At 43.3% G+C, this 24,812-nt stretch overlaps 1 protein-coding gene and 1 long non-coding RNA gene across 3 annotated transcripts; both read left to right on the top strand.

Annotated features, from left to right (window-relative positions):
* Positions 1–1,243: 1,243 nt before the first annotated feature.
* On the top strand, positions 1,244–12,314 carry LOC130192579 (ubiquitin-conjugating enzyme E2 Q2-like). 2 transcript variants are annotated; one of them, XM_056412665.1, is made up of 13 exons: positions 1,244–1,917; positions 2,299–2,403; positions 4,593–4,715; positions 5,340–5,393; positions 5,543–5,683; positions 5,788–5,875; positions 6,700–6,760; positions 6,844–6,934; positions 7,028–7,086; positions 9,086–9,134; positions 9,257–9,352; positions 11,052–11,118; positions 11,838–12,314. In XM_056412665.1, exons 1-13 carry the CDS (start codon positions 1,759–1,761, stop codon positions 11,867–11,869), a joined length of 1,125 nt encoding a protein of 374 aa, XP_056268640.1. In that variant the 5' UTR covers positions 1,244–1,758; the 3' UTR covers positions 11,870–12,314. The 2 variants fall into 2 exon arrangements, with proteins under 2 accessions (XP_056268640.1, XP_056268641.1); XM_056412666.1 differs by having other exon boundaries at positions 1,246–1,917; positions 5,791–5,875.
* Positions 12,315–17,667: 5,353 nt separating this feature from the next.
* On the top strand, positions 17,668–23,917 carry LOC130193183 (uncharacterized). Its single transcript, XR_008831519.1, has 4 exons — positions 17,668–18,056; positions 18,179–18,274; positions 19,978–20,044; positions 20,776–23,917. It is a non-coding gene; the product is annotated as an uncharacterized LOC130193183 (long non-coding RNA).
* Positions 23,918–24,812: the final 895 nt, after the last annotated feature.

The following is a 24,812-nucleotide window of genomic DNA, read 5'->3' on the forward strand; positions in this document are numbered from 1 at the left end:
TTTATGGACTCATGAGTCTGGAATAAAATAAAGATATATATCCAAGTTCTGTGCACTAGTTTTACTCCAGCATGTATTATCTGATGGTGGTGCCAAATCCCAAAACCACATTGAACCTGTAATGACAGACAAAATAATATCTCAACTGTTGTAAACTTTCCTTTATTTTCTCACCCTCAAATACACTGAGCACGCGCTGTATGCCGGATACACACATGACTTTTTAACTGCAGTCATTGTACCTGTGTCCTCATATTGTATTGTATTTTATATATCTTGTTGTTTTTGTTGTTGTTTTATGGACTCATGAGTCTGGAATAAAATATCTTGTTATTTCCAAGTTCTGTTTAATTATACTCCAAATGTATTATCTGATGATGGAATCTCCAAGTTATTTTCACACCAAAAACCCCAAGCATTGAACCTATCTGATGGAAATAGCTTTATTTTTTTTCACAAAACCCCCAAAACACATTGAACCTGTAATGACAGACAAAATAATATCTCAACTGTTGTAAACTTTCCTTTATTTTCTCACCCTCAAATATACCGAGCATGCGCTGTATGCCGGGATTACCACACATGACTTTTTAACTGCAGTTATTGTACCTGTGTCCTCATATTGTATTGTATTTTATATATATTGTTGTTTTATTTGTTTTTGTTGTTTTATGGACTCATGTGTCTGGAATAAAATTAAGATATATATCCAAGTTCTGTGCACTAGTTTTACTCCAGCATGTATTATTTGATGGTGGAAATTGCTTTATTTTTCTGTGCACTACATTGAACCTGTAATGACAGACAAAATAATATCTCAACTGTTGTAAACTTTCCTTTATTTTCTCACCCTCAAATACACCGAGCACGCGCTGTATGCCGGGATTACCACACATGACTTTTTAACTGCAGTCATTGTACCTGTGTCCTCATATTGTATTGTATTTTATATATATTGTTGTTTTATTTGTTTTTGTTGTTTTATGGACTCATGTGTCTGGAATAAAATTAAGATATATATCCAAGTTCTGTGCACTAGTTTTACTCCAGCATGTATTATTTGATGGTGGAAATTGCTTTATTTTCACTCCCCAAAAAAACCACATTGAACCTGTAATGACAGACAAAATAATATCTCAACTGTGTTGTGTTTTTTTTTCCTTATTCTCTCACCAAATACGCACCGGCACGCGCGCGCCGGGATCGGGGAGATTCGGTTGCGGAACGCCATCTTTAAACCCCACCAGAGGCCAGGCTACGGTTGCACACCCGGGGATGAACAGCACTGTCCGGAGCGGCGGGACACATCACGTCACATCAGCGGAGATTATATGATCGAAACCGGGTTACATTAATAACAAGCCGCCGTCTGGGGGATAACGCGGGGAGACGCGCCGCGGGACATCGCGAGAACCACCGAGCTGCGTGTTATCACGGGCGGACAACAACAATAGACGGGAAGACAACAACAACGGACTAGCTCGCTAACTAGCATCTTGTTAGCATATGCTAACTGACGGCTCGCGAACTAATCGGCTAAAAAAAACTCCTAACGTCTTTTAAAAATATATATATATATAGCTGATCCTAGGCGTCAAAGATACGTCTAACCGGGGTAGTCCGCCATATATTTGTTTTAAACGCATTTTGCACGTATACATCTTCGCGCAGTGGCTTTAGCTCGCGTTAGCTTCGACGGGCTAGGTCCCGACTTCTCCCCCCTCCCCAAGCGGCCCGCCGGCCGGAGATGCGTGGAAGATGTCGGTGTCGGGGCTGAAGGCCGAACTGAAGTTTTTGGAGTCCATTTTTGATCCGAACCACGAACGTTTCAGGATAATCGACTGGAAACCCGACGAGCTGAGCTGCCAGTTCAACGTGACCGGGGAAAAGCTGTTAATTATCCACTGTAATATCACGGTAAGGGAGACGTTTTTTAAAAAAAAATACACTTCCCTTGTTGGTGGTTAGCGAGCTAAAGTTAGCCGGTTAACTGAGCTAGTCGGATAGCACCCCCCAACGGCCGAGCCGCCCGATGCGATGCGGGACGAGCTCCTGCGTAGCGTCCTAAGGAACTACGCAGTTTTGACCCAGCGTGTGTTTATCTTCACAATACGACGTTAAAACATGACATAATTAGCAGCCTTAGCTGCTGAGCTAACGCCGCACTCTGAATGCTAATTCGGATTTTTTTAAAGCGCTATTTACTGATTCTATTCATCCTGCGACACGCGAGTAAATATAGGTCAAATATTTTGATGTAACAATTAAATTTTTTTTGCTGTGTTTTATTATTTTTAGGAATCGTATCCATCTACGCCGCCAATATGGTTCGTGGACTCTGATGACCCGAGCCTGGCGCAAGTTTTGGAGAGGTTGGAGGATGTGAGAAAAGGCAGCACCCTGGTATTACTCTTATCTTTATTTAACACGGACCAAGTACAGTTAAAATACATATCACGTGATGCGCTGTACCAGATTGTAGCTATGCAGCTAATTTGCGTATGTCGACGCTTGACAGACCACAACAAACTTAAAACAATAACAAACAGCACAGCAGTATATATAGTTGTATTCCTAACTCACTTGTTTATGTCTTCTCCAAAATATTAGCGTTGGGTATATGACGTCACTAGGTGACTAGGAGACATATGAGGAAACATGAAGAACGATGAGCAGGTCGTTTATTTCCCAGTCGCTTGACAGACCACAACAAACCTAAAACAATAACAAACAGTACAGCAGTATATATAGTTGTATTCCAAACTTGTTAATGTCTTCTCCAAAATATTAGCGTTGGGTATATGACGTCACTAGGTGACAAGGAGACATATGAGGAAACATGAAGAACGATGAGCAGGTCGTTTATTTCCCAGCTGACTGATTAACCTGTAGACGTCTTATGTCTGTTAGTTTCACGAAGACGACAATATACTGAACTTAATTTCTTGGCGAAGCAGGTGTTGACCCAGCTGATTCAGCAGGAGTCTGTTTTTTGCATTATTTTTGACACACTGCTTTATAAGAGGGAGGTGCACAGAGAGTTCAACTAATCACTAAATTCACTCGGGACTGGCTTTAAAAAAAGGAGTGTGTTCTAGATTACATTTCATTAAGTAATAGTCCTTTAAACATTTGTTTTCATCATTCTTTACATAACATGACATGTCATTTAGCAGACGCTTTTATCCAAAGCGACTTACAAGAAGTGCATTCAACCTAGAGTACAAACTAAGAACAACAAGAATACAGAAAGTAACATTTCCTCAACATAGTCGAACGACAAAAGTACCATAATAAGAGCTATTTAAGAGCCACTGAAGTGCTAATCTGTGTTTTAATCCAGATTTTTGCACTATTTCTTCTTAAAGAGAGAGAAAGTGATGCACGTTGAGTTTTTTAAATTTGAGTGATGTATTTCCAAGATTCACACAATGTGGAGCTTATGTAACATTAGTTTTGGACTTCTAAGCACAAACAGACCGTGTGTGTGTATGTGTGTGTGTGTGTGTGTGTGACTTTGTACTTGGGGAATGAGTGGAACGTGTTTAACTGGCAAGTGCAAACATGCAGATTTGAAGCACACCACATGACTGACGTAAGATCACCGGGACAACTTCCAAGTCCAGAATGTGGCGGTGACGAGCAGCTTGTTATGTAATCCTGCTCGTTTGTTGACACCCTGAGCTTCAGTTCGCCTGCTTACTTTAGCCTACATTAATATATGAAACGTAGTTAGTGTTTTGTCAGAGAAGATCAATCCAGATGTTTTATCGGCATCCTATATTAGAAATGCATTTGTGATTATGTCACCGTCCGTGTTCTTATGTGTAAATACTTACAGGGTTCGTACGGTCATGGAAAACCTAGAAAAGTCATGGCATTTAAAAATGGTAATTTCCAGGCCTGGAAAAGTCATGGAAAAAACTTAAATCACAAAAGTTTTGGAAAAGTCATGGAAATTTGTTATATTCACATGTTCATTTACGTCGAGTTTAAAATAATTCATATGTTTTTGAAAGGAAGACTCTCAAATTATAAGCCGGCGTACGCCAAGTCCAAACAGGTGGATTTGCACATAAAGGATAATAGTTTGATTAAAAGAATAAACATTTATATAAGTGTTTCTAAGAATAAACATGTATAGTAATGTTTATTCTTTTAATCAAACTAGTGTCTCATTCATTTGTTTCATTTCAGGTGTATTGTATGCTTTGTAATTCTCAATGTTTGAATGCTACATTTTCCAAAAGTCTTCATGTACACACCGAGATTTCAGTTTGGTCATGGAAATTCGGTTTAAAGTCCTGGAATTCCATCGGTCAACATGTGTACTCTGTACTTACCTTGAAGTCGTGTGAGAGTCGTTGGCCCTCACTGTATTATTCATATTCATGCCGTGCAGGTTATAAAGCCCCTTGAAGCAGATTTACATTTTCCATTGATGGACTTTATACATCTCAAGATGAACTTGATAATCAACTATTTTCCGTGTCTGCCATCCGTCACACGACGGCCACGCGGCATTTGCATTCACAAATGTTTTGTCTAACTCTTCCTCCCCTCCTGTCTGCGTTTTTTCTTCTTTTTTCTAGCTCCTGCAGCAGTTGAAGAAGCTTATTTGTGATCTTTGTCGGCTGTACAACCTTCCTCAACATCCAGATGTGGAGATGCTGGACCAGCCCCTGCCCGCAGGTCCTGTAGGACAAGACCGGAAGGCAAGGCGACCTAGTTTTAGGCTTTTGGAACGGCACAGCCAGCACAGTGCCAGTATTTCATCACTTTTTAAGGAATAAGGCGTGCTCATTACCTTCGCGTTGACAATGCGGAAGGTTATGTTTTGATCGCCGTGTATTTATTTATTTATTTGTATGCGTGTTATTCGCATAACTCAAAAAGTATGAAACCGAATCGCATGAAATTTGGTGGGATGATTGGTTATTATCTGGGGACCATTTGATTAGATTTTGGGATCGATCGGATCAAAGGTCAAGGTCATGGAAAGGTCACAATCTTCTTTTTACCATAGCGCGGTCAATTTCTATCCAATTGGCAACTAATGCCAAAATGTTCATAATTCAATGCCCAATCTTGTGATATGCGAAGGTATGCGCTCTACCAAGTGCCCGTTCTAGTTTGAATAAGGATTGCTTTTAATTGTGCGCTTTCAAACAACTTCTTCTCAGAAGTGAACATTACAGAAGGCCTGATCTGTGTGAAGTCGCTCTTTAAGCTGATCTACAGTCTCTTCCTGTGGTTGGGGAACACCATCTCAGGATGCCCTTTCAGACGTTATCCAGCTTGACTTAATGCCTTCTCTCTCTGTATGTGTGTGTGTGTAGCATGGGACAGAGGAGGTCACATCTGAAGAAGAGGAGGATGAGGAGATGGGAGAGGTACGTTATCGCTCCATGTATCGCTCTCAAAGGGCCGCACTTGAACGCGGACGTCGTCGGCTCGTCCGCCGGCGCTGGTTCCCGGATGTGTTGCCGCGCGACCGGAAAGTATTTAAAATCGTCTTAAAATGTCAAATGTGACGCGACAGGACATCGAGGATCTGGACCACTATGAAATGAAAGAGGAGGAGCCCGTGGATGGAAAGAAGTCCGAGGACGACGGCATCGAGAAGGAGAACTTGGCCATCCTTGAGAAAATCCGAAAGAACCAGAGGCAGGACCACTTAAATGTGAGTTTTTATAAAGTCCGCTCGCTACGCTTCTCATGCGCTACGCACGGCGAGCTGTACTACCGGGTGCTCTGTCTTTATTATTACTGTTTTTTGAATTGTTGCAGGGAGCCGTGTCTGGTTCAGTGCAGGCCTCCGACCGCCTGATGAAGGAGCTGAGGGAGATCTACAGGTCTCAGAGTTACAAGACAGGTATGCCGCCCACACGGCGGGCCGAGTGCAAAGACGTCGACCCCGAAACTGTCATACGCACGCCTACAAACCCTCACACACTGTACTCATCCATTATATCCCCTTAAAGTGACTGGCAAGTACTGGTGAACATCGAGCTTTATAATAAGAGAGCCACGATGTTTTACAGGGTTCGTACGGTCATGGAATACCTGGAAAAGTCATGGAATTTTAAAATGGTCATTTCCAGACCTGGAAAAGTCATGGAAAAAACTTAAATCATAAAAGTTTTGGAAAAGTCATGGAAATGTTGTTATATTCACATGTTCATTTACGCCGAGTTTGAAATAATTTATATGTTTTTTTTAAAGAAAGACACTCAAAAACGCACAACATTTTCTAAATTGTTCATGTTTATACCGAGATTTCAGTTTGGTCGTGGATATTTGGTTTAAAGTCCTGGAAATCCATTGGTCAAATGTGTAAGAACCCTGTTTATAGGCTGGTAAGCACATTGGCACACTTTTTAAAAAAAAGATCCTTTTAAAGTATTTTATTTTCTATGAATTCTTCACCTTTTGAACTCGACCTTTGACCCCGGCCTCAGAATTAACCGACAGTGGTGTGATAGTAATAATAATAATCCTTAGTCTTATATAGCGCTTCTCTAAGTACCCGAAGTCGCTTTACAGAGTCCAGTAGTCATACATACAGTCATATCGGTGTTTAGTGGGGCTGTAAGTTCAATTACATGTAACGCCGCATTACCTTTTTTTAAAGTTTATAAAATGGAGATTAAATCATTCTATTTTTTACTAGGCCTATAATCAATTACCTTCTTGCAGGCATCTATTCAGTGGAGCTCGTTAACGACAGCCTGTACGAATGGCACGTCAAGCTGAGGACGTGAGTAGCCGCAGCAGCTTGTGTATTATTTTTTCTCCGTGTCGGCGTAAACACTGATGATGTCATCACTTCATTACCTACAGGGTGGATCCAGATAGCCCGCTGCACAGCGACCTACAAGTCCTGAAGGAAAAGGAAGGAATGGATTACATTTTACTCAACTTCTCATATAAAGTGAGTATATTCGACTAATAATAAATAACATTTTGGACTCTTTTGAAGTCTGTAAATTGAGCTTTTTTTTTTTTTTTTGGTTCTGTTTTCCAGGATAATTTCCCCTTCGATCCACCGTTTGTCCGGGTGGTTTCGCCCGTGCTTTCCGGAGGGTAAGTTCATTTAGCCGGTAACACTTTCACAGTTTCTTCCATCCTCATTGACACTTTTCTAAGTTGAGGCGGCAACCTCTTTTTTCCATGATAAAAAAAAGAAATTGTGATGCAGCGTCGGAAATACACCAGGGCAAAGGGCAAAACTGCCCCTAAGAAATATAATTTAGCCCCTCATATCACTAGGAGAGGTGCAACAAATGCCCCCATAATTTCGATCATTTAATAGCGTTTTGTTCTTTGTTGTGTGTGTCCTATCTGTACTGCCTGTTCTAGTTATAGGTACACAAACAAATCTATAAATATGTTTTGTTATTATTAGTGCTGTGAAAAATAACGCGTTAATTCAATTACAGGTTTAACTTTTTTTTTTTTTTTTAACTCATTTAACGCATGCGCAGAATGAGCTTCCAATCCGTCTGTTGTTGGTCGTCGGGACGAAAAAAAAGTCACTTGCAAAATGAGCTTCCAATACACCACTTCAATCTGAACTCTGTCTGCTCTCATGCAGACGGTCTGTTCATCGGTAATGATCCTTCCGCAGGTTCACCTACGGAAACCTTGTTACGACTTTTACTTCCTGTAGATCAGGGTCTCAACACGTCGATCGCGACCTGCCAGTCGATCGCGGCGTAGTGTCGGTAGATCGCATGACATTAAAAGATTGGCCCGCCCCTGACATGTTCTCTAGAGCACGTCTTTGTTCTTTTATTAAACTAAACGTCTGTTGTTGATCGTATCTCCACAGCAGCATGTCATTTCTGTCTCTTCGCTTGCGTTAACACTTATCGATCTCCGTCTCGCGCCGCAGAGCTCCGCGCGCGCATCGACCGAGCAAAAAAAGTCACTTGTCAATCTGTCCACCTGTCCGGGCCGGTGAGGTTTCAGCTTTGCAGCGGTGTCCCGCCGTCCCTTTCATCACGGCCCAGTTCATGAAGAAAACCCACACAGTCAGTTTGCCTCAGCAGCTGCTAGAGGAAGACTAGAGGCCTTTAGATTGTATCATGGTGGAGTTCATGGTTGACAAACAAGAGAAAAATGTTCTGTTTAACCCTCCTGTTAACTTTACATTTACTAACATATTTTACCCTCGGGGTCAATTTGACCCCAGCAATTAAAACCTCCAGAAAATTATTAGAATTAATATTGCTTCCCAAGTTTAAGTGTGAGGTACTTTATGTTTGTTTGTTGACTACCTAAATAGCCCTTTAAATAAATAAAAAAGTTGATATTTCTTATATGTTTGACACAGTGAAAAACAGCCTGGGGTCAAATTGACCCCAAAGAACACCGACATTAAACATTGAATGGGGTCAAATTGACCCGAAAGGTAACAGGAGGGTTAAACATTCTGTTTAGGATGAAGATGTATTAATGTTCCATATGGAAGAAAACTGCTAAATAACTGCTGAGTTGCAGCACCATTGTATAGAAGAATGTATAAATGTATATATCCGTCTTTTGTCATAAATCTCTATGTTCTCACAAAATATACCGAGAATATCGGTAATATGTGATTAATCATGATTAATCCACAAAAACCTGTGATTTACCCGATTAAAAATTTTAATCATTTCACAGCCCTAGTTATTATAAAAAACAAAGAAATAAGTTAGTATTGTTAATAGTTTTTTTTTTTTATTATACAAATGAATAACCACAAAAAAATAAGAATAAAATTGAATATGATTGTCTGATTTATGCTTTCAGTTTGTTTTTTGTAAAAAAATAATTTAAAAAAACACTTAAGTCTTATTATTGCCATTGTTATGACAATTGCTCATATACTGTAAATCTAAATAAGTATATTTATAATTTTTTTAACAACAGTTAAATGTTGTTTGACAAGTTTCAAAAAGTGCCCGCAATTTCTTTTTAAATGCCCCTGGATGAAGTCAGAGGGGAAAATTACCCCCTTAAAAATATGTTAATGTTCTACCCTGTCGTTCTGTTGTTGCGATACACCTTTCTCTGATATCTTTCCTCTGTGTTTGCTTAGTTATGTTCTTGGAGGAGGTGCCCTGTGCATGGAACTTCTCACCAAACAGGTACTTTTTTTAAAGCAATAAATTAATGTGGGTTTGCACTTCTGCATAATATAAAATGTACCATTGAATCCTATATTTGTTTAAACCCCACTGTTATTGACGTTGGGTTTCTGTGATCCTAGGGTTGGAGCAGTGCCTATTCCATTGAGTCTGTCATCATGCAGATCAATGCCACTTTAGTCAAAGGAAAAGCCAGAGTGCAGTTTGGAGCCAACAAGGTAAGCGGAGGAGGCCGTGATGAGCGATGCGAGGGTCCGTTATGCGGCGGGACGTCTTCTGTTCATACGACGCGCTTCTCCGAGTGAATCCTAATCCGGCTGCCGGCTTCTCCCGGAGTTTGACGCGTCGAGTACCAACAGGGTTCGTACGGTCATGGAAAACCTGGAAAAGTCACGGCATTTTAAAATGGTCATTTCCAGGTCTGGAAAAGTCATGGAAAAAAACTTAAATCATAAAAGTTTTGGAAAAGTCCTAGAAATGTTGTTAAAATCACATGTTCATTTACGCCGAGTTTGAAATAATTAATATATATTTTTAAGAAAGACGCTCAAAATATAAGCTAGCGATAGCTCTCAATACGCACAATTTTCTCGAGTTTTCATGTTTATAACGAGATTTCAGTTTGGTCATGGAAATTTGGTTTAAAGTCCTGGAAATCCATTGGTCAAAATGTGTAAGAACCCTGTACCAAAGAGAAACGGATACTTCATGTTTCATGAGCTCTGAGATGGAAATTCGGAGACGTTTCTCACTTTTTTTCAATTTTACGTGGTTCGTGTTTTCATTTTCTTCACATTTGAATCTTTGCACCATGTAAATATAGAAGAGTTCATTTGATTATCCGACGGCTGAAAGTGTTGCAGCGGAGGCAATTTCCATCAAAAATAATAATATTCCAATTATTTTTAAGAAGTATAATTGGGAGATAATGTCCAAATAATGTAGGCTGTTAATGCATAATTTTAGCAATATAATGAACGTATATAATGAAGTGTTATTGTGCGGCCCGTGCAGACGGCTGAATTTATTTAAAAATAGAAGCGTGTTAGTTTCAGATGCGAGTGAGAAGGACGGCGTGACGCTTTGCATATAAAAATACATCTTCCAGGGAGGAGAGTTATTTTTGAAATGATCCTAAGCCTGAAGAAGACTTGAGCCCCGCTCCAAAGACGCAGCAGCTCGACTCTGCATTGAGATTCAATAAAAATATACACATTTTCTCACGGTGACACACTTTCCCCTCTAAAGTGTCCTAAAACTGTCGAGTTCTTCCACGACATGTTCAGTTGTCGGCCGTGCTCGGGGTAACAGATGAATTTAGACTATTCCTTCGCTCCAGGCCGTAGTCAGAGTCCATCTTTGTCCATCTTTCATGCTGCTTCACTCTTAAATTAAGGGAATTCCTCGCGTATAGATTTGTCCAAAGTCTTGAGCAAACGACCCGTAGCTGAGCTCACTAACTTTACGCACTCCCTGCATAAATATGATCAAAGTTTTGGAGAAACAAATCAATAACTTGTCAAAATTAACTTGGGTTTAAACCTAAACACGGCAGCTGCAGCCTAATCTGTTCTAGGCTCTGCTAATCTTAGCGCCACAGGTTGTTACATAGAAATCAGCGGATCATTTATATATATATATATTTATTTATGAGTATCACTATTATCCAACATTCATCCATAACTGGCTCAAAGACGAATGATTCCACGGGAGCCCAGTTGTTGTCGGTCCCGGGCGAGCGCCTCGGCACGCTGCGCTGCGATTGGCCGGTCTGCGCTGGAGAGGCGGGACTTGGAGACGAGCGTTCCTTGTAGTTCAGCTCCAGGTGCAGAGCCGCCTCGGTCGACCCGCCGGCGCCGGTTCTCTCCACCGCGACCCCTCTGTGACCTTAAGCTGCGTGTTCGTCTTTCACTACAGAACCAGTACAATCTCGCCAGAGCGCAGCAGTCCTACAAATCCCTGGTTCAGATCCACGAAAAGAACGGTGAGTGTTTTCATCTCCAGTTTCCCGCGCTGTGCGTCACTGACCCCGTGAATGAAACCCAATCCCTCCAATCGGGGACGGACCGCTTGTTCTGTGTCTAGAACACGGACAACGTTTACATTCACACATTGTTACACTCTCTTTGTAAAGTTAGAGATGCCAGTACTACACACACAGACTACAAGTACACACTCTGGTTTATGCTTATGCAACAGCTTGTTGCTGATGATGAGATTAATACTTTTGTAAATGATTCTTGATTCAAAAAAACTCAAAAGTAAACTAACTATTGTTTTGCCTTCAGCTCATAATTTGGTGTTTTCAGGAGTGCATAACATAAGTTATCGTTAACTATTTGGCCTACGTGTATTTTAAACATTCCTGCTTCGAACTAAAGTGCATAATAAGAGTTTTAACAACAATTTAGTGCGTATAGTATTTCATTATACTTCCTGTTGCCTCCTAAGCTTTCATAAAGCTCACGACTATAAATCTAAAGTATCTAATATATACAAAGTGTAGGTGGTAGGTGTCGGGAAAGTATTCAAATTATTGATCTAACTTTCTGTTAATGTCATGTTCAGCGTTGCATCATCGTTCCATAAACGGACGAGAATAAAATAATGATGTCGCCAGTCAAATCCACTCAAAGCCAACAACAAGATTTGTTTGTTGTTATCCGTGTCATCATTCTGTGTTGTCTCCCCCCCCCCCCTCAGGCTGGTACACCCCCCCGAAGGAAGACGGCTAAAAACGGACCGGAGCTCCTCCTCCACTGGGACCACGCGTCTTCAATTTCTCTCTCTTTTTTTCTTTTTTCTCTCCTTGCGACCAATATATATATATATTTTTTATCCTGCAAACCGTTTTGCTCACACACACACACACACACACACGAGAGTTTGAACTCCAAACCAAATTCCTCCCAGAAACACACACACACACACACACACACACACACACACACGCGCCTCTCTGACATCTCCATCCACGCTCATCAGCTCCTCTCCTCAATATTTATCTCTGTACACCTTGTTGCCCGATTCAATCTCTTACTTTCTCTCCATCGCGACGTTCATCCCACCCTCCAGGACTAAATACCGCCGCCTCCCCCCCCTTTTTTTTTTGCTGTGGTTTTGGCGTTTCCACGGTTACTTGCTGGCCGTGTGAGTCGGAAGGTGCAGTGTGGATTGGGGGGGGGGCAGTCTCGATTCCTCCAGTAGCCGGACACTGGCCACAGGCTGGACCCCCCCATGTGACGCTGTGGCGGGACATTTAAAATGGAGGCGGCCATCTTTTTCTCCTCTCTCTCTCCGATGGACGTCCTGTGATATTGTGCCCGTGTGTTATCTTTGCAATGCCCAGATCCCTCCTCCTCCCTCCTCCCTCCTCTCCGGGGATCAACACGCTCCTGGGGGGGCGGGGGGGCCGAGCTCGCTTTTCAAAACCTCCTTTCCCCCCCCTTTGTTTTAAAGCTTGAAGCTCTTGAGGTGGGGAGGAAGATCAAAGAGACTTTTGCAGCACATGACGAAGAGCAGCATTTTGCAGGCCACCATCATCATCATCATCACCAGCAGCTGGACCCCCCCCCCTCCCTGCAGGAGAGGCTCGGTGTGTGTCGGCAACCTCAAGAAACCAGGCGAGGCGGTGTGTTGGGGGGGGGGGTGTTTGGATCTCACTGTAATGTCGTTTGATTTTAACTTCACGTGTAAAACATGTAAATTTGTATTTCTGCAAAAAAAAGGATTTAATTGTTTATAATGTAAACCTTGTTCCGGTGTCTTTGGACCGGGGGCAATGACTGTATTACTATATCTACCCTTGACTATTAACAGCAGGGGGCACTGCAACTCCTCCTCGAGACCCCCCCCCCCACACACACACACACACACACACACACACACATACATCTAGAATAAGAACAACGTTGCTTCGTGGATGCTCTTGCAGAAGGAAAACAAAAAATAAGTACACCGTGATGATCTTATGTACGCTTAATGACTACTGTGGGATTTTTTGTTTGTTTAAAAAAATATATATTACATTGATTTGTAAACATCGACGGCGCCATTCCCTTTTCTTTTCTTTTCTTTTTTCCCGACGGCACCTGTTATTTACGACGATGGCGTGGTCGGCTCCTCGTGTCGCTCAAACCGGACGACGCAGCGGACGAGCTCGTTCACATCCTGGAGTCGTACCAGTGATGGGGGGGGGGTGACTTTTTAACCTTCTGACTGTTCCTCGACCTCACCACGGCCGCAGCCCCGAGTTTAAAGCGATTATAATTCACAGCAATAGTCTCCACCGTGTAAACCTCCTTCTGGCGTCGGGCGCCCGGGCCGACGGGCTGACGGGCCGGGGGCCGGATCCACCTCCGGAACATCAAGTTGAAGGTTTTCCACAAAAAAAAATTATTTGTTCTGTTTTTGTATTTAAACTTTTTTTTTTTTACCCACCGGCTCCGGTTACTATTCATAACCACTCTCTCTCTCCTCGGCGCCGCCCGGGGGGGTGGGGGGGAGGGGGGGTCTGTTTCGATGTAATGTGAATAATATGCAGACAAACTGAGTGTGTGTGTGTGTGGAGCGTCCTGTCGTGGGTGTTCTGTCGTGTTACTCGCATTGTTTTTAAGTATCTTGTCCTGAAAACCAGCAGAGAGAAGCTCAGCTACGCTAAATTCATGAAGTCATTCCGCCGTTTATTTTTTCTTCCTCTTCTTCTTCTTCTGAAGTTTTTCCTCAACGTGACGCCGACCTCAAGTCACAGCACAACCAATATTTCCAAAAACCGGTTCATCCTCCAGCACGTGCGCGCGTGTGTGTGTGTGTGTGTGCGCGTGTGTGTGTGTGTTTTTTCGACTTGCGTCCATAACGAGGGTCGAATGCCCCTCCCCCCTTCCCCACGCCCCTTCCTCCTCCTCCCTCCTCTTCCTCCCGCCACCACGACTCCTCATCGGCATGGTTGTTAGCTGTTGTGTTGCCATCGGTGACGTACTGATCACTTCATTCCGGTCACTTTTTTTTCGCTTTTGTTCTCGTGTTGGGTGGAGCCCGCCGCTGCATCTCTGGAGAAGCAAACTCAGGAACGCATCCCGCCACTCGACGATGTCGCTGAGGATTCGGAAAATATCGTCGCGAAGTGTCAGTCTTCTTCTTTTCTTTTTCTTTCTTTGGGGGAGGGGAGGGGGCATTTTAACGAGACGCGCGTCTGTTTTACCAAGAGGCTTCGCCGTGCGCTTTGCTGTCGATTTCTGAAAGAAAAGGGGGGAAAAAAGACCAAAAAAATAGTTTTGTGGAACATGGGTTTGTTCCCACACTAGATGATGATGATGATGATGATGAGGAGGCGGTCCATGACACATCGTGCCCCGTCTCTCTCTCTCTGTTTTTTGATATTGCTGTATTTTGCATGTCAATATATCGATGGGTGTTTTCAACACCGAGCTACTGAAGACGGAGAGCGGTCGGGTATAGGGTGATTTAAAAATTAAAAAAAACGTTAAAAAAAAAAGGACTAGATGTATCTGTTGTTCATTGTTTTCCTCGTGGTTCCCCTACATCGGCTTATTTAACCGGGTCCGACGCGGCGAGAGACGCATGGAGACGTCCGGCCTGCTCTGGATGACCTTTTATTATTTTTTAAAGATGCCGGGATTCCCCACCAACACGTAGCAGCTCAGATCCGTGCGCCATCAGAACAATAGTTAACCCCCACGGCGTCAACGCGAGACTCTCTCTCCTTACGGACACCTGCTCTGCGTCTGGGCGAGCGACATATTGGATCCTGGGTTCTTTAAACGCTTCATTAATAACTGCAGTGGCCGGGTTATAAAGTTATGCACTGTTAAAGCATGCTTTCCTTTCCTTTGGTTTCTTGTTTCTTTTTCTTTTCATTTTTTTTTGGCTTTCTTTTCTTCCATTGCAAGGGTGATTTTGACCATGTAAAGTAATTTTTGTAAACTTGCATCAAGTTTATAAATAAAGAATTTTATGAAATATCACTTTATTCTGTTTTGAGGAAGTTGTTCATCGGTTAGGAAATGTAAAGAAATAAAAAAATGTTTTTTTTCCTGGAAGAGTAATCCATCCACACAAAGTGCGTCTCCATGCCATTCTGAATGAAAATGTATCGCCAACAAATAGCAACCAATAAAAAGTATTGATTAGGTAACTTGTTTTGGCACTAACACTCCCACTAAGAGGTCACATGCATGACGTCATCGACCCACTGAGCTGCAGGGCCACGTGGATCACCGGGGGCCTTCAGGGGCCTCGTGACTTCCGGGGTCCTCCAGTAGGTGGCGGTCTTTACCTAAAAAGAAGGACGGACCACATAATGACCACGTGTTCTCTCCTTCAAACCTCACGTGTCAGAGGATTTAAATGAATGATTCTGAATCAGTTCGTCATGGTGAGGTCGACGAGGATCGGAGGGACTTCACATGTTGGTCCAAAGAGATTTCCTCTTCATTGTTCATCATTGCTCTTTGCTCTCTCTCTCTTTCTCTCTGGTCTCTCTCTCTCTCTATCTGATCTCTGGTCTCACTCTCTCTCTTTCTGGTCTCTCTCTCTCTCTCTCTAATTGGCTTTATCGGTGTGAATGTTGCAACAACAATATTGCCAAAGCTTCAAGACACAGCAACACAAAAAATACACATATGAATAAAAATAATGTGACATAAATAACAACATTGAAAGAAGGTACAGTTTACACAACCTCTCTCTCTATGCTATCCATCACCACTAGATGGCGGTAGAGCACTTTAGTGACCTGGCCATTGTTCGCTCCTGACGTCATCAGCACCACGAGCCTCATCACGGCTGCGTGGCTCGTTTCCTTCAAGGTTAAATGAATAAAGGTCGTTTGTTTCAGCTGTAGATGGAACACTAAGTGTTTGATAAAAAATTTAAAAAAGGAATCAACCTTCAGTTCACATGAGAAAGGAATAGATAACGGGCGAACGACAGTCTGAGGTCCGTCAGCCGAGAGAGAGAGAGAGAGAGCTCTGCAGTTGCCCAACAAAAAAGATAATTGCCTATTATTGTAGCACTTTGTGTTTGTTGTGTTGTTGTTTAGCTGGCTGCGTGTCCGCTCTGTCGCTGCTCGCCTCAGTGAGGAGGCCTCTGGGGCCCCGGGGCCCCCTGAAGGAAAGAGGCTGCTGCATCTCTGTGATTAACTCGCCCACCACTGAGACAGAGAGGAATGGCCTCCTCCTCCTCCTCTTCCTCCTCCTCCTCCTCCCCACAGCGAGGAGGAGGCGCACGGCGGGCCGCGTTCAGACTCAGAGTTGAGTAAACCTCCTCTGGTTGGTGACCAGAGAAGCTTTCGACGGTGCAGCAGGTGGTTCATGCTATGAAGAGACAACCAGAGCGTTGTCATGGCGATCTGTGTGTGTTGTTGGAATACACACTGAACACACAGCTGCAGGAACAACGCTCTGGAAGAAGAAGAAGAAGAAGAGCCGATGCCTCTGTGACCTGAAGCTGGAGAGCACCGAGGTGAAGGAAGGAAGGGAGCCAGGCAAGGAGGCAATGAAGAACGAGAGGAGGTAAGGAAGGAAAGGAAGCCAGGCAAAGAAGGAAGAAAGGAAGCCAGGCAAGGAGGCAACTAATGAAGGAAGGAAAGGAAGGAAAGAAGCCAGGTAAGAAGACAACAAAGGAATGAAATGAGAGAAGGAAGGAAGGAAGCCAGGCAAGGAGTCAATGAAGGAAGGACAAGGAGGAATGAAGGCAGGAAAGGAAGCCAGGCAAGGAGGCAACTAACGAAGCAATGAAAGGAAGGAAAGAAGCCAGGTAAGAAGACAACAAAGGAAGGAAATGAGAGAAGGAAGGAAGGAAGCCAGGCAAGGAAGGAAGGAAAGGAGGAATGAAGGAATGAAAGGAAGCCAGGCAAGGAGGAAAGGAAGGAAGGAAGCCAGGCAAGAAGGCAACAAAGGATGGAAATGAAGGAAGTAAGTCAGGCAAGGAGGCAATTAAGGAAGGAAATGAGGGAAGGGAGGAAGCCAGGTAAGGAAGCAAGGAATGAAAGTAAGTAAGCCAGGCAAGGAGGCAATGAAGGGAGGAAATGAGGGAAGGAAGGAAGCCAGGCAAGGAAGGAATCCTGACAAGGAGGCAATGAAGGAAGGATAGGAAGCCAGGCAAGGAGGCAAGGAAGGAAATGAAGGAATCCTGACAAGGAGGCAATGAAGGAAGGATAGGAATCCAGGCAAGGAGGCAAGGAAGGAAAGGAAGCCAGGCAAGCGGTAAGCTGTAAAGGTCTCCACTGCTGACACTGGTTTCAAATCAACAGCCCATTGTTTTTTAATTCTTATTAAGGCCAAAAGTTCTGATATTTTCTCCACAAAATGTAAAACGTGTGTTCAATGAAACTAAATGAACATCTTGTAAATCCTCAGTCGAGGTGCAGGGAGGAGGGGAAGTGTGATTCTCAGGTGGTGAATGACAATGAGAGATCTTTACTGAGAACATCGACTGAATAAGATATCATGTCTGGACCCACATGTTTACATGTTTATATGTTTTTTTATTTTTATTATACAAATGAATAACCACAAAAAAATAAGAATAAAATTGAATATGATTGTCTGATTTATGCTTTCAGTTTGTTTTTTGTAAAAAAATAATTTAAAAAAACACTTAAGTCTTATTATTGCCATTGTTATGACAATTGCTCATATACTGTAAATCTAAATAAGTATATTTATAATTTTTTTAACAACAGTTAAATGTTGTTTGACAAGTTTCAAAAAGTGCCCGCAATTTCTTTTTAAATGCCCCTGGATGAAGTCAGAGGGGAAAATTACCCCCTTAAAAATATGTTAATGTTCTACCCTGTCGTTCTGTTGTTGCGATACACCTTTCTCTGATATCTTTCCTCTGTGTTTGCTTAGTTATGTTCTTGGAGGAGGTGCCCTGTGCATGGAACTTCTCACCAAACAGGTACTTTTTTTAAAGCAATAAATTAATGTGGGTTTGCACTTCTGCATAATATAAAATGTACCATTGAATCCTATATTTGTTTAAACCCCACTGTTATTGACGTTGGGTTTCTGTGATCCTAGGGTTGGAGCAGTGCCTATTCCATTGAGTCTGTCATCATGCAGATCAATGCCACTTTAGTCAAAGGAAAAGCCAGAGTGCAGTTTGGAGCCAACAAGGTAAGCGGAGGAGGCCGTGATGAGCGATGCGAGGGTCCGTTATGCGGCGGGACGTCTTCTGTTCATACGTATCGCGCTTCTCCGAGTGAATCCTAATCCGGCTGCCGGCTTCTCCCGGAGTTTGACGCGTCGAGTACCAACAGGGCTCGTACGGTCATGGAAAACCTGGAAAAGTCACGGCATTTTAAAATGGTCATTTCCAGGTCTGGAAAAGTCATGGAAAAAAACTTCAATCATAAAAGTTTTGGAAAAGTCCTGGAAATGTTGTTAAAATCACATGTTCATTTACGCCGAGTTTGAAATAATTAATATATTTTTTTAAGAAAGACGCTCAAAATATAAGCCAGCGATAGCTCTCAATACGCACAATTTTCTCGAGTTTTCATGTTTATACCGAGATTTCAGTTTGGTCATGGAAATTTGGTTTAAAGTCCTGGAAATCCATTGGTCAAAATGTGTAAGAACCCTGTACCAAAGAGAAACGGATACTTCATGTTTCATGAGCTCTGAGATGGAAATTCGGAGACGTTTCTCACTTTTTTTCAATTTCACGTGGTTCGTGTTTTCATTTTCTTCACATTTGAATCTTTACACCATGTAAATATAGAAGAGTTCATTTGATTATCCGACGGCTGAAAGTGTTGCAGCGGAGGCAATTTCCATCAAAAATAATAATATTCCAATTATTTTTAAGAAGTATAATTGGGAGATAATGTCCAAATAATGTAGGCTGTTAATGCATAATTTTAGCAATATAATGAACGTATATAATGAAGTGTTATTGTGCGGCCCGTGCAGACGGCTGAATTTATTTAAAAATAGAAGCGTGTTAGTTTCAGATGCGAGTGAGAAGGACGGCGTGACGCTTTGCATATAAAAATACATCTTCCAGGGAGGAGAGTTATTTTTGAAATGATCCTAAGCCTGAAGAAGACTTGAGCCCCGCTCCAAAGACGCAGCAGCTCGACTCTGCATTGAGATTCAATAAAAATATACACATTTTCTCACGGTGACACACTTTCCCCTCTAAAGTGTCCTAAAACTGTCGAGTTCTTCCACGACATGTTCAGTTGTCGGCCGTGCTCGGGGTAACAGATGAATTTAGACTATTCCTTCGCTCCAGGCCGTAGTCAGAGTCCATCTTTGTCCATCTTTCATGCTGCTTCACTCTTAAATTAAGGGAATTCCTCGCGTATAGATTTGTCCAAAGTCTTGAGCAAACGACCCGTAGCTGAGCTCACTAACTTTACGCACTCCCTGCATAAATATGATCAAAGTTTTGGAGAAACAAATCAATAACTTGTCAAAATTAACTTGGGTTTAAACCTAAACACGGCAGCTGCAGCCTAATCTGTTCTAGGCTCTGCTAATCTTAGCGCCACAGGTTGTTACATAGAAATCAGCGGATCATTTATATATATATATATTTATTTATGAGTATCACTATTATCCAACATTCATCCATAACTGGCTCAAAGACGAATGATTCCACGGGAGCCCAGTTGTTGTCGGTCCCGGGCGAGCGCCTCGGCACGCTGCGCTGCGATTGGCCGGTCTGCGCTGGAGAGGCGGGACTTGGAGACGAGCGCGTTCCTTGTAGTTCAGCTCCAGGTGCAGAGCCGCCTCGGTCGACCCGCCGGCGCCGGTTCTCTCCACCGCGACCCCTCTGTGACCTTAAGCTGCGTGTTCGTCTTTCACTACAGAACCAGTACAATCTCGCCAGAGCGCAGCAGTCCTACAAATCCCTGGTTCAGATCCACGAAAAGAACGGTGAGTGTTTTCATCTCCAGTTTCCCGCGCTGTGCGTCACTGACCCCGTGAATGAAACCCAATCCCTCCAATCGGGGACGGACCGCTTGTTCTGTGTCTAGAACACGGACAACGTTTACATTCACGCATTGTTACACTCTCTTTGTAAAGTAAGAGATGCCAGTCCTACACACACAGACTACAAGTACACACTCTGGTTTATGCTTATGCAACAGCCTGTTGCTGATGATGAGATTAATACTTTTGTAAATGATTCTTGATTTTTTTTTTTTTTTTATACAAAAAAACTCAAAAGTAAACTAACTATTGTTTTGCCTTCAGCTCATAATTTGGTGTTTTCAGGAGTACATAACATAAATTATCGTTAACTATTTGGCCTACGTGTATTTTAAACATTCCTTCTTAGAACTAAACTGCATAATAAGAGTTTTAACAACAATTTAGTGCGTATAGTATTTCATTATACTTCCTGTTGCCTCCTAAGCTTTCATAAAGCTCACGACTATAAATCTAAAGTATCTAATATATACAAAGTGTAGGTGGTAGGTGTCGGGAAAGTATTCAAATTATTGATCTAACTTTCTGTTAATGTCATGTTCAGCGTTGCATCATCGTTCCATAAACGGACGAGAATAAAATAATGTCGCCAGTCAAATCCACTCAAAGCCAACAACATTTGTTTGTTGTTATCCGTGTCATCATTCTGTGTTGTCTCCCCCCCCCCCCCTCAGGCTGGTACACCCCCCCGAAGGAAGACGGCTAAAAACGGACCGGAGCTCCTCCTCCACTGGGACCACGCGTCTTCAATTTCTCTCTTTTTTTCTTTTTTCTCTCCTTGCGACCAATATATATATATATTTTTTATCCTGCAAACCGTTTTGGCTCACACACACACACACACACACACGAGAGTTTGAACTCCAAACCAAATTCCTCCCAGAAACACACACACACACACACACACACGCGCCTCTCTGACATCTCCATCCACGCTCATCAGCTCCTCTCCTCAATATTTATCTCTGTACACCTTGTTGCCCGATTCAATCTCTTACTTTCTCTCCATCGCGACGTTCATCCCACCCTCCAGGACTAAATACCGCCGCCCCCCCCCCCCTTTTTTTTTTGCTGTGGTTTTGGCGTTTCCACGGTTACTTGCTGGCCGTGTGAGTCGGAAGGTGCAGTGTGCATCTTTTTCTCCTCTCTCTCTCCGATGGACGTCCTGTGATATTGTGCCCGTGTGTTATCTTTGCAATGCCCAGATCCCTCCTACTCCCTCCTCCCTCCTCTCCGGGGATCAACACGCTCCTGGGGGGGGGGGGGGGGGGCCGAGCTCGCTTTTCAAAATCTCCTTTCCCCCCCCTTTGTTTTAAAGCTTGAAGCTCTTGAGGTGGGGAGGAAGATCAAAGAGACTTTTGCAGCACATGATGAAGAGCAGCATCTTGCAGGCCACCGTCATCATCATCATCACAACCAGCAGCTGGACACCCCCCCCTCCCTGCAGGAGAGGCTCGGTGTGTGTCGGCAACCTCAAGAAACCAGGCGAGGCGGTGTGTTGGGGGGGGGGGTGTTTGGATCTCACTGTAATGTCGTTTGATTTTAACTTCACGTGTAAAACATGTAAATTTGTATTTCTGCAAAAAAAAGGATTTAATTGTTTATAATGTAAACCTTGTTCCGGTGTCTTTGGACCGGGGGCAATGACTGTATTACTATATCTACCCTTGACTATTAACAGCAGGGGGCACTGCAACTCCTCCTCGAGACCCCCCCCACACACACACACACACACACACACACACACACACACACACATCTAGAATAAGAACAACGTTGCTTCGTGGATGCTCTTGCAGTAGGAAAACAAAAAATAAGTACACCGTGATGATCTTATGTACGCTTAATGACTACTGCGGGATTTTTTGTTTGTTTAAAAAAATATATATTACATTGATTTGTAAACATCGACGGCGCCATTCCCTTTTCTTTTCTTTTCTTTTTTCCCGACGGCACCTGTTATTTACGACGATGGCGTGGTCGGCTCCTCGTGTCGCTCAAACCGGACGACGCGGCGGACGAGCTCGTTCACATCCTGGAGTCATACCAGTTAAGGGGGGGGAGGGGAGGGGGGGGGGGGGGTGACCTTTTAACCTTCTGACTGTTCCTCGACCTCACCACGGCCGCAGCCCCGAGTTTAAAGCGATTATAATTCACAGCAATAGTCTCCACCGTGTAAACCTCCTTCTGGCGTCGGGCCGACGGGCCGGGGGCCGGATCCACCTCTGGAACATCAAGTTGAAGGTTTTCCACCAAAAAAAATTATTTGTTCTGTTTTTGTATTTAAACTTACCCACCGGCTCCGGTTACTATTCATAACCACTCTCTCTCTCCTCGGCGCCGCCCGGGGGGGTGGGGGGGAGGGGGGGTCTGTTTCGATGTAATGTGAATAATATGCAGACAAACTGAGTGTGTGTGTGTGTGTGTGTGTGGAGCGTCCTGTCGTGGGTGTTCTGTCGTGTTACTCGCATTGTTTTTAAGTATCTTGTCCTGAAAACCAGCAGAGAGAAGCTCAGCTACGCTAAATTCATGAAGTCATTCCGCCGTTTATTTTTTCTTCCTCTTCTTCTTCTGAAGTTTTTCCTCAAGGTGACGCCGACCTCAAGTCACAGCACAACCAATATTTCCAAAAACCGGTTCATCCTCCAGCACGTGCGCGCGTGTGTGTGTGTGTGTGTGTGTGTTTTTTCGACTTGCGTCCATATCGAGGGTCGAATGCCCCTCCCTCCTTCCCCACGCCCCTTCCTCCTCCTCCCTCCTCTTCCTCCCGCCACCACGACTCATCGGCATGGTTGTTAGCTGTTGTGTTGCCATGGGTGACGTACTGATCACTTCATTCCGGTCACTTTTTTTTCGCTTTTGTTCTCGTGTTGGGTGGAGCCCGCCGCTGCATCTCTGGAGAAGCAAACTCAGGAACGCATCCCGCCACTCGACGACGTCGCTGAGGATTCGGAAAATATCGTCGCGAAGTGTCAGTCTTCTTCTTTTTTTTTCTTTCTTTGGGGGAGGGGAGGGGGCATTTTAACGAGACGCGCGTCTGTTTTACCAAAAGGCTTCGCCGTGCGCTTTGCTGTCGAATTCTGAAAGAAAAGGGGGGAAAAAAGACCAAAAAAATAGTTTTGGGGAACATGGGTTTGTTCCCACACTAGATGATGATGATGATGAGGAGGCGGTCCATGACACATCGTGCCCCGTCTCTCTCTCTCTGTTTTTTGATATTGCTGTATTTTGCATGTCAATATATCGATGGGTGTTTTCAACACCGAGCTACTGAAGACGGAGAGCGGTCGGGTATAGGGTGATTAAAAAAAAAAAAAAAACTTCAACAAAAAAAAGGACTAGATGTATCTGTTGTTCATTGTTTTCCTCGTGGTTCCCCTACATCGGCTTATTTAACCGGGTCCGACGCGGCGAGAGACGCATGGAGACGTCCGGCCTGCTCTGGATGACCTTTTATTATTTTTTAAAGATGCCGGGATTCCCCACCAACACGTAGCAGCTCAGATCCGTGCGCCATCAGAACAATAGTTAACCCCCACGGCGTCAACGCGAGACTCTCTCTCCTTACGGACACCTGCTCTGCGTCTGGGCGAGCGACATATTGGATCCTGGGTTCTTTAAACGCTTCATTAATAACTGCAGTGGCCGGGTTATAAAGTTATGCACTGTTAAAGCATGCTTTCCTTTCCTTTGGTTTCTTTTGTTTCTTTTTCTTTTGGCTTTCTTTTCTTCCATTGCAAGGGTGATTTTGACCATGTAAAGTAATTTTTGTAAACTTGCATCAAGTTTATAAATAAAGAATTTTATGAAATATCACTTTATTCTGTTTTGAGGAAGTTGTTCATCGGTTAGGAAATGTAAAGAAATAAAAAAATGTTTTTTTTCCTGGAAGAGTAATCCATCCACACAAAGTGCGTCTCCATGCCATTCTGAATGAAAATGTATCGCCAACGAATAGCAACCAATAAAAAGTATTGATTAGGTAACTTGTTTTGGCACTAACACTCCCACTAAGAGGTCACATGCATGACGTCATCGACCCACTGAGCTGCAGGGCCACGTGGATCACCAGGGGCCTCGTGGCTTCCGGGGTCCTCCAGTAGGTGGCGGTCTTTACCTAAAAAGAAGGACGGACCACAGAATGACGTCACGTGTCAGAGGATTTAAATGAATGATTCTGAATCAGTTCGTCATGGTGAGGTCGACGAGGATCAGAGGGACTTCACATGTTGGTCCAAAGAGATTTCCTCTTCATTGTTCATCACTGCTCTTTGCTCTCTCTCTCTTTCTCTCTGGTCTCTCTCTCTCTCTATCTGATCTCTGGTCTCACTCTCTCTCTTTCTGGTCTCTCTCTAATTGGCTTTATCGGTGTGAATGTTGCAACAACAATATTGCCAAAGCTTCAAGACACAGCAACACAAAAAATACACATATGAATAAAAATAATGTGACATAAATAACAACATTGAAAGAAGGTACAGTTTACACAACCTCTCTCTCTGTGCTATCCATCACCACTAGATGGCGGTAGAGCACTTTAGTGACCTGGCCATTGTTCGCTCCTGACGTCATCAGCACCACGAGCCTCATCACGGCTGCGTGGCTCGTTTCCTTCAAGGTTAAATGAATAAAGGTCGTTTGTTTCAGCTGTAGATGGAACACTAAGTGTTTGATAAAAAATAAAAAAAAGGAATCAACCTTCAGTTCACAT

This window comes from Pseudoliparis swirei, chromosome 4, assembly GCF_029220125.1.
Source record: "Pseudoliparis swirei isolate HS2019 ecotype Mariana Trench chromosome 4, NWPU_hadal_v1, whole genome shotgun sequence".
In the NCBI taxonomy this organism is placed as follows: Eukaryota; Metazoa; Chordata; class Actinopteri; order Perciformes; family Liparidae; genus Pseudoliparis; species Pseudoliparis swirei.

Excerpts from the sequence above, each read along its gene's own strand:
- LOC130192579 (XM_056412665.1), top strand. The coding sequence starts at position 1,759 with ATGTCGGTGTCGGGGCTGAAGGCCGAACTGAAGTTTTTGGAGTCCATT. Across the intron at positions 5,684-5,787 it reads AGAGGCAGGACCACTTAAAT|CAGGGAGCCGTGTCTGGTTC; the intron begins GTGAGTTTTTAT and ends TTTGAATTGTTG. Across the intron at positions 9,135-9,256 it reads TGGAACTTCTCACCAAACAG|GGTTGGAGCAGTGCCTATTC; the intron begins GTACTTTTTTTA and ends CTGTGATCCTAG.